The sequence below is a fragment of the Equus przewalskii genome, chromosome 15 (genome assembly GCF_037783145.1).
Source record: "Equus przewalskii isolate Varuska chromosome 15, EquPr2, whole genome shotgun sequence".
NCBI lineage: Eukaryota > Metazoa > Chordata > Mammalia > Perissodactyla > Equidae > Equus > Equus przewalskii.
This window is the reverse complement of record NC_091845.1, coordinates 36,658,575-36,666,898: the sequence shown is the minus strand read 5'-3', so window position 1 is coordinate 36,666,898 and position 8,324 is coordinate 36,658,575. Positions and strand designations below refer to the sequence as shown.

General features: G+C 49.6%; 1 protein-coding gene across 2 annotated transcripts; it reads left to right on the top strand.

Annotated features, from left to right (window-relative positions):
* Positions 1 to 2,557: 2,557 nt before the first annotated feature.
* Positions 2,558 to 7,526, top strand: UQCC5 (ubiquinol-cytochrome c reductase complex assembly factor 5). 2 transcript variants are annotated; one of them, XM_008513110.2, is made up of 3 exons: positions 2,558 to 3,019; positions 6,247 to 6,334; positions 6,651 to 7,526. In XM_008513110.2, the coding sequence occupies exons 1-3, from the start codon at positions 2,869 to 2,871 to the stop codon at positions 6,661 to 6,663; spliced, it is 252 nt and encodes an 83-aa protein (XP_008511332.1). In that variant the 5' UTR covers positions 2,558 to 2,868; the 3' UTR covers positions 6,664 to 7,526. The 2 variants fall into 2 exon arrangements, 1 of the variants encoding a protein (XP_008511332.1); XR_011526938.1 differs by having other exon boundaries at positions 2,746 to 2,886; positions 6,651 to 6,699.
* Positions 7,527 to 8,324: the final 798 nt, after the last annotated feature.

Sequence of the window (8,324 nt, the reverse complement as noted above, 5' to 3'; positions counted from 1 at the left end):
ACCGTGGCCGGCCAATGGGCGCGGCGCGCGGAGCCCGGCCGGCCAATGGGCGCGGCCCTCGGCCCTGGGGGCGGGAGGTCCCGGGACGGGGCGGGGCGGGCTTGCTGGCCCCCTCCCCCAGTCTCCCGCGAGGCTGAGAAGGACATTGCAGCCCCCTTTGGTCGCCGCGGCGGTGATGGCGGCCTGGTCTGTCCCCCACCTGGGAGGTCCGAGGACCTAAGAACGGCCGTCCCCGCGAAGCTCTGGACGGCTGGGGCGCGGAGAGGAAAGGGCGGGAGCGCGGCGGGTCCACCTGGGCCCCCCAGTCCTCTGTCTGCCCCTGCGTTCCCGGGCCCTGCCGTCCCTTCCCCCACCTCTTGTCCTCCTGACCGCAGATCCTCGGCCCCTCCCCCCCAGTCCCGCTGCGGGGGTCCTGCTCCCCGCCTCCGGCCCCTGACTGGCTCTGCCCGCAGACCGGAGGCCCCTCTGCTTCACTAATTTATCCGGCGAATAAAGAGCCCTTCCCGCGCGCTCGCCGGCGCCACCCCACGCTGGTTGAGACCCCAGAGTCCGCAGCACAGCCGACATCCGCTGAAGCAGCCCCTTCTCTTTCCCCGGACCTCACACGACTGGGCGCTGCCGGGCGGTGGGCCGGGGTCACTGCGCCTACTTGGTTCCGACCTCAGCAAATGGCCGCACCGACCCGGCCCACTCCATGCTTTCCCCTCTCAGGCTCTCTCTTGAGATGCCGCGATCTCTTCCAGCAATGTCTCCAGGCTTTCCAACGAAATTCCTCTTTCCTTCTTGGAACTACTCTCCACCCGCGTTTCTTCTACTCAGCTCCGTTTTCTGAGCCCACATGCCTATCAGGCTGGGCCCTGGGTTCTGTGGAGGCTGACCCTGCACCCATGGCCCCAGTCGGTGGGGAGCTGATCAGCTGGACGCTGCTTCCGTGGGGTGCTCCCCATGGTGGCCTCTCCGCCTTTAAGGGTGTGTGTACATTCGAATATCCATTGCACCTTGGCTGAGGGCCTACATTGTGCCAGACCCTGGGCCAGGTGCTGGTGCAGGGTGGAGGCCGAAGGGTGGGCCCGTGGGTGGGTGGCTGTGCAGCCCCAGGGCCACATTGAGCTAGGTGGGTACTGGAGATCTGGCCACATGTAAGCCTCGTCTGGGCAGGATATGGGTGCTCTGAGGCATCCAGCCCCCCAGAGCTACCAAGAGAAAAGGGACTGTTGCAGCATAGTGGTTAAATTCTGCAAGCTGCGCTTGGACATCTGGGTTCCTGGGTTTGGATCCCTGGTGCGGACCTACACCACTCCTCAGCCATGCTGTGGCTGGGACCTACATATAACGTGGAGGAAGATTGGAAGATTGGCACAGATGTTAGCCTCAGGGCTTATCTTCCTCAGAGGGGGGAAAAAAAGTGAGCACCAAGCGTGTGTGTGGGCGGTTGGGTGGGGTTGCTTCCAAGAGAAGGGAGGTTATCTGAGCAGCTGGCCTGGCTGCTCAGCGGCAGACCCTATGACCCTTTACAGGGCCCCTGTTTGCTCTCTCTCTTCTCCAGCCTGTTTTTGTGTGTTTTGTGTCCACATCACCAAACTCTCTTATTGGTTCTAAGTTTTCATTTGATTTTCTTAGATTGTCTGATAGTTGTCTCCCTTCTCAAAGATACTGCCTAGTTTTTTTGTCCTTAGGTAATGAGGTGACAGCCCCTTATAGACATCTTCAGCAAGCACAGCAACTCAGTGAGAGTGAAGTCCCTAGAGTCAGAGTTCCGCTTCTACCTGGCTTAATTTCTTAACTTCTCAGTTCCCCATCTATAAAAGGAAATGATGAAAATAGGGGCGAGGTTCAGTAGGTTCTGGAATACATGTAAAGAGCTAGGGCTCAATAAACCATCATCATCATAGTATTATAGCTAATGTTAATTGACCAGTAACTATGCTCCAGGCATTGTGTTAAGTGCTTTATTTATCTCTCTAAATCCTCTCAAAGCTTCAGAGAAAGGTCCCCGTTTTGTAGGTTAGAGAGTTGAGGCACAGACCAGCTAAGAGAGTTTGTGTAGAGCAGGGATGTGCTTTGACAAAGCCCAGGCTCTTTAACCATCCTGCGGTTCTGTGATTATTGTGAATAAGAAGATGATGCATAAAAAGCACCTACAAGTCCCTGTATAACGCTAAGTGTCCCATATAGGATAGCTTTGATTAATTTTAGAGTTGTTTTTCACAAGATCCTTTTTTTGTGATCATGATAAAGTTCAGCTTTCAATGATGCATATCAAATTCTGTTATTTTTAAAAGTCTAGTCACCAGTCACGACCCTGAAATAAATGCAAAGCGTTGAGTGATTGCATTTAGAGTATGGTGTAGTACACATTTAGTCCATCAGAGAGGGTCATCACTTCTATCAGGACTTTAAAAAAAAGATGGCGGTGGCAGAGTAGGGGGTGCGGCTGCCAACTCTGAGCACTAGCCTGTACCGGAGAGGTCGTGGGGCGGGACCGGCCCGAAGCCACGTGGGAGGCCTCGCCCCCTTGGGGAGCCCCGCCTCTAGAGCCGAGGCGCCTGCGCCAGCCCCCTCAGGCCGGGCCGGTCTCACAGAGCACGCGCACTCTGCCGCATTCTGATTGGCGGATCCGCGTACCCCACCGCACTCTGATTGGTGGAGCCGCCTCAGGCTTTGGGTCTGGGGCTCATCGCTCAGCTCCTGAAGATCTGCACGCGCCTGGCGGGGGCGCAGGGTAGGGGTCCTACGGCGCCCGGCCTTTGTGCCTTGGCAAGGACGAGCGGGACGGCTCGGCTCCACCCGGGCGCTCCAGTCTAGGGGCTGGGGCAGCTCACGTCGCTCCTGCTTCCGCCGTACCCCTCTCCACGACTTCGGTCGGGCATGTTTTCCAGGGCCCAGGTGAGGCGGGTTCTGCAGTGGGTGCCCGGAAAGCAGCGACTCGGCGTCTACCGGTTCCTGCCCTTCTTTTTTGTCCTGGGAGGAACAATGGAGTGGATCATGATTAAAGTGCGCGTGGGCCAGGAGACCTTCTGTAAGTGGGGGTGCAGCAGCCTCCGTTTTATTTCAGGAAGGCACGAGGCGGCAAGGGACCCGTTTTCCTGGAGGATATTCTTAGGTTGCAGACCGTTCGTTCCACCCAGAGCGATGAGCTGCTTTTACCCTGGTCAGAAGGGCAAGTGCAGGTCATTCGTTGGGCCCTAGGGACCGGCTTGGGTCCTGCTGTAACGGGGGCGACAAAGGCACATTGGCGAACAACCTTGAGACTTTCCCTGCCCGTTGAGGGGAGGGCACGTGATAATATGCCTGTGATATTATTTGGACATGAAGAACAGCCTCGTTCACAGTACCACAGAAGGGGGTGGGATCCTGAGGATTCATGGAAACTCCTGCTAACTGGCCAGTCCTCTCTGCACTCTTCAGTCCAAACCCTGGAGGGAGCTGGTCTGTCCGGCTTAGCTAATTACCACTGTCTTTACAGGGCAGAGTCCTTGGCACCAGGGCCCAGCACTGTGAAAAAATGCCTAGCATTGCTTTGCTGAACTAGTTCCTCTTCTGGAAAGACTTCTCCAATCCCTAGGCCCTTTCTGCTTTGTCCGTCTCCAGAAACACTGCATCACTTGAGAGTTGCTAACCCTCATTAAAAAAAAAAAAATTACATTACTGCTTTCTAAAGATATTCAGACCTTCTGTTCATCCATTCATCAATATTTAATGAGCACTGATGAGAGGACATGATGAACAAGGCAGAGGGTCCCCTACTCCAGAAGAGCTCTAATGGGAGAGACAGATGTAAACATTGTTTAAGTGTGATCAGTGCTGTGAGGGGAAAGTGGAGGGAGCATGGGAGTTTTGGGTGGGGCACCTCAATTGGACTAGATGGTGCAGGGAAGGCTTCCAGGAGGAGTTACCATGTCAGGTAGGACCTGAAGATTGAGTCAGTGTCAACCAGATGAGGGAAGGTGTGTGGAGTTGAAAGTGTCTCATGCCAGCGCTAACAGTAGACATGGAGACCTTGGTGTGAAAGTATGCTGTGTTTGAGGGACTGAAGCAAGTGAGCAGAGTAAGGGAGGAAGTGGTTAGAGGTGCTTGCAGGGCCACAAATGGACTGGAGAACAAAGAGTATGTCCCAAAGGATTGAAGGGTTTTAAGTGGCAGCAATTTTTTTTTAATATTGCCACCTGAGCTAACATCTGTTGCTAATCTTTTTCTTCTTCTCCCCAAAGCCCCCAGCACATAGTTGTATATTCTAGTTGTAGGTCCTTCTAATTGTGCTGTGTGGGATGCCACCTCAGCATGGCTTGATGAGCTATGGTAGGTCCGCACCCAGGATCTGAACTGGTGAAACCCCGGGCCACTGAAGCGGAGCGTCCGATCTTAACCACTCAGCCACGGGGCTGAGAATAGCTTCTTGTGGACAGGAGACTGTTAGGGACACTTAGGCTATGTGGTTGTCCAGGTTTGAGGTGGTGGCCTGGTCTAGAGTGGGGACAGAAGGGAGGCAAAGAAGTGGGTGGAGTTGAGAGACACCCCAGAGATAGTATTGGTAGGGCTTGGTGATTGGGTAGACTCAAGAGATGAGGAGTGGAAGCTTCTGTCAGGACCGCTGGGGCAGGGGGAACACAGGCAGGACAATCCTGAGCTTCATTTTCGATGTGCTGAGGTGGAGATGGTTATACAGATCTGAAGCTCCGGAGGCAGATCTGGGCCATAGATCTGGGTTTGTGGGTCGTTCACAAACAGATTGTGATGAACGTCAGAGTCAAACTCCAACATTTTCAGGATGACTGAGAGGGGCCAGAAAAGCCAGGAGGGAAACCAGAGGAGTCTGTTATCAAGGAAGACAGGAAGTTCAGGAGGTTTGACTGCGAATGGGAGGTAAGCTCCCTCTCCCAGACCAAGAGAGACTCGAAGAGAGGCAAATGAGAATCAGGAAAGAGTAGGTGGAGAGAGGCTGGAGATACCTTGGCCTCTGAGAAAGTGGGAGAGGATGGGATCAGAGTGGGGCGGTAGGAGTAGCCCTTGGAAGTTAGCTGGAAGAGTTCTTTACTGATGACTTTTTTCTGAAGAAAGAGTTCATGGCCATTTGGGAGTGGGTCAGGGTTATGGCTGAGGAAACAGGATCGTCAGGCTTCACAGCACACCCAGTTAGATGCAGCAGTTGGCCCCAGAGTGCAAAGCAAGCAGAATGAGGCAAGAAGGAAGGAAGTTGGATTAATCTGTAGTTGGCGTTTTGAAGGTGTGTCAAGAAGTTGATGTTGACAAAGAGGGAATTTCAGCTGGTTTGGGCAGGGGCCAAGGACCTGGGGAAGAAATTGGTAGAGGTCCAAGGACAGAAGGGCTAGAAAGATAGTAGAGATTGTGGTCAGAGCAGAATGAATGTATTACTTGAGGAACACTGCAAGTAGATGGCAGAAGTTGACTGGAGAAGTCAGGGAGGTGAAGGGGGCTGGGCTTCATCCCTGTGGGGAATGGTGTTGCCTAGGAAGATGGAGCCTGAGCTAGATGCTAGCATTTCCAGTGACTGAAAGGGAGTGATGGAGAGCAGGTGCCACTGCAGAGATGATGGCAAATGGCATAAGCCCCAAAGGAAGAGGGTAGAGAATCAGTAGTCTGGAAAAGCAGCAGCTGAGAACAAGGAAACTGACCTTACTTCCCCACCCTGAGTTCCTGGGTTTGGGAGAGGGAGCAGCAGAGAGCAGTAGGGCAAGAAGTGCCTTTCAGGGGCCAGGTTTCAGTTAAGAAGGATATTTCAGAGAGAACAGAAATCACGGGGGAAAAGGAAGTGAGGAAATTCTTACAACATTGCTAAGAGGCGTGCTGAGACATGATCCTGTCTGAAGACCTTGACTCTTACCCGCTACTGAAGTCCAGAGCTTCATTAATGTAGTCCTCACTGAACTCATTTTATTTATTTTTTTGCTGAGGAATATTTTCCCTGAGCTAACATCTGCTGCCAATCTTCCTTTTTTTGGTATGTGAACCGCCAGCACAGCATGGCCACTGACAGACAAGAGGTCTAGGTCCGTGCCCAGGAACTGAACCTGGGCTGCTGAAGTAGCGCGCACTGAACTTAAGCACTAGGCCACTGGGGCTGGCCCCATTTTGTTTTAAATTAAGTTTATTTTGGCATTGAGTTAAACATTAATGTTGAGATTCAGAAATAGGTGACAGACCTAGATTATTGGTTAAATTACACAGATGAGTATTTTTAATTCCTCGGTTTCTTAAAAGTCTAAGTAAAATTTTTGTTTGATACAGATGATGTCTACCGTAGAAAAGCCTCAGAAAGACAGTATCAGAGACGGCTGGAAGATGCACCAGAGACTGAACTTCAGCAATCAATAAAGTGAATATGAAATTTTACTACTGGTTTCAACTCCTTTAAAAATGTACTTTTCAGATCTGTTGTTCTTACACAGAACTGCCTTTACAAAGAATTTTTAGTTTTCCTGTCTCTGCTTGAATACTTCCCAAGTCACTGTTGGACAGCACTTGTGGGAAAACTGTTTCCTCCTAAAACACACCTACCCATTGAGTCTAGTCCATGAAATATTTCTTAAAAAATTCAAACATCAATCAGCATGCTTTTCAGTGCAGTCTGAATTGTGAAGTTCGTTGTTTTAGGCAACAAAAGATAATCTTATCTACTTTTTTTTTTGCAGAATTCAGATTTAATCATGGACATAAAAGCTTTCTACTGCAAGATCATTTAAACCAGGATATTTATACAGATTACATTTCTGCCAGCTACCAATCTGTAAACATTTTGCTAGGGTGGTGGGAATTCCTGACTGATCACACACTACTCATGTTAAGTGCTCTTGTGAACAGAAATAACCCCTTCCCTTGCCTGGGTCCACTAACATACAAGGGCTGGACCTCCATGAAGACTGGGGCGGGGAGGGGGTGCCGGCAACAGGCTTCACACCTGGCTATGGTGAAGATAAAGCTTTCATCTTGCTGCTAAAGATGAAGACACTGTTCCTTCCCTAAGAAATGAAACTTCACAGTGTAAAGCAACCATAGACTTCAGCTAAATCAGAAGCTCAGTCTATTGGGAGAGATTTTGCAATCTGACCAAGAGTAAGTTTGGGTCAGCTGATAGAAAAAGGGAAAGGCATCTTTCCATACTTAGATAACTACATCCAATATCTCCAAACGAGAAAATATCAGCATATTAAAGACTAAGTTTCAAAATGATTTTTAACTATTACTCATGAATAAAGAAGCAGATACTTAAAGACACAGGGTATCCTGAAGTTAATGATCTCCCTCTGCCACAAATCTCAATTTTTCTAGGCATTTTTTTCTAATATGTTAGTGCATTTATCTTAGAACCAATTCAATATAGCCACTGACTACTCAGATCTCATTAAAGCTCTACCTGCTCAGAGACGGCTTGAGTGTGAAGACCAGTGATGACCAACAGCACCTGGGAGAGAAAGGCTACGTCAACTAAAGAGTTCCTGGTGAATCTAACCTCACAGGCATCTTAGTGATGCTGCATAAGAAATTAAACTGTGGTATGATTCTCTCAATTATATGGCCTTATTCCATATGTTCTCCCCACCCCAAGTCTTAGAATGTTTGATTCATACAGAGAATTTAGTAATGTTTGATACATATAAAGAATATGCAACACACACACACCTTTTACAAAGAATAGTTGTAAATGCTAAGAAAACCATCAGCTAACTTGTGTGTGTGCTGTGGTTCCTTCCCTGGCCCCCCCTAGAAAGAATCACTAGCCTGAAATTTGTGTTAGCTCTCCCTAGTGTTCTTCTCCTTTTTGAAAATATATAAAGTGCGGATTTATTGAAGGACAACAAACCTTTGAAGATGACAGGACAATGTCTGACTTAAAGGCAAGTTAGTGTTATAGGAATTATTCTATTAAATTGATACTTTCAGAGCACATTAGTTTGGATGCTACAGAGTAAGAACTAATCTTTTTTTTTTTTTTTTGAGGAAGATTAGCCCTGAGCTAACATCTGCCACCAATCCTCCTCTTTTTGCTGAGGAAGACTGGCCTTGAGCTAACATCTGTGCCCATCTTCCTCTACTTTCTATGTGGGACGCCTGCCACAGCATGGCTTGACAAGTGGTGCATAGGTCTGCACCTGGGATCTGAACCAGCAACCCTGGGCCGCCGAAGCAGAACGTGCAAACTTAACTGCTGTGCCACCGGGCCAGCCCCAGAACTAATCTGTTTTAACCAAGGTGCAAGCTTTTCAACTTTGCTTGGAAAAAATTTTTAACCCTCCTGCTAAGGAATATGACTACCTTACTTATCAGATACTGCAATTATTTAAAGGAACTTAAAGTGAAAAGAACCA

Bases quoted from the DNA above. Each gene is read 5' to 3' on its own strand.
- UQCC5 (XM_008513110.2), top strand. From the start codon at position 2,869: ATGTTTTCCAGGGCCCAGGTGAGGCGGGTTCTGCAGTGGGTGCCCGGA. The intron at 3,020-6,246 runs GTAAGTGGGGGT...TGTTTGATACAG, and splicing joins CGTGGGCCAGGAGACCTTCT to ATGATGTCTACCGTAGAAAA.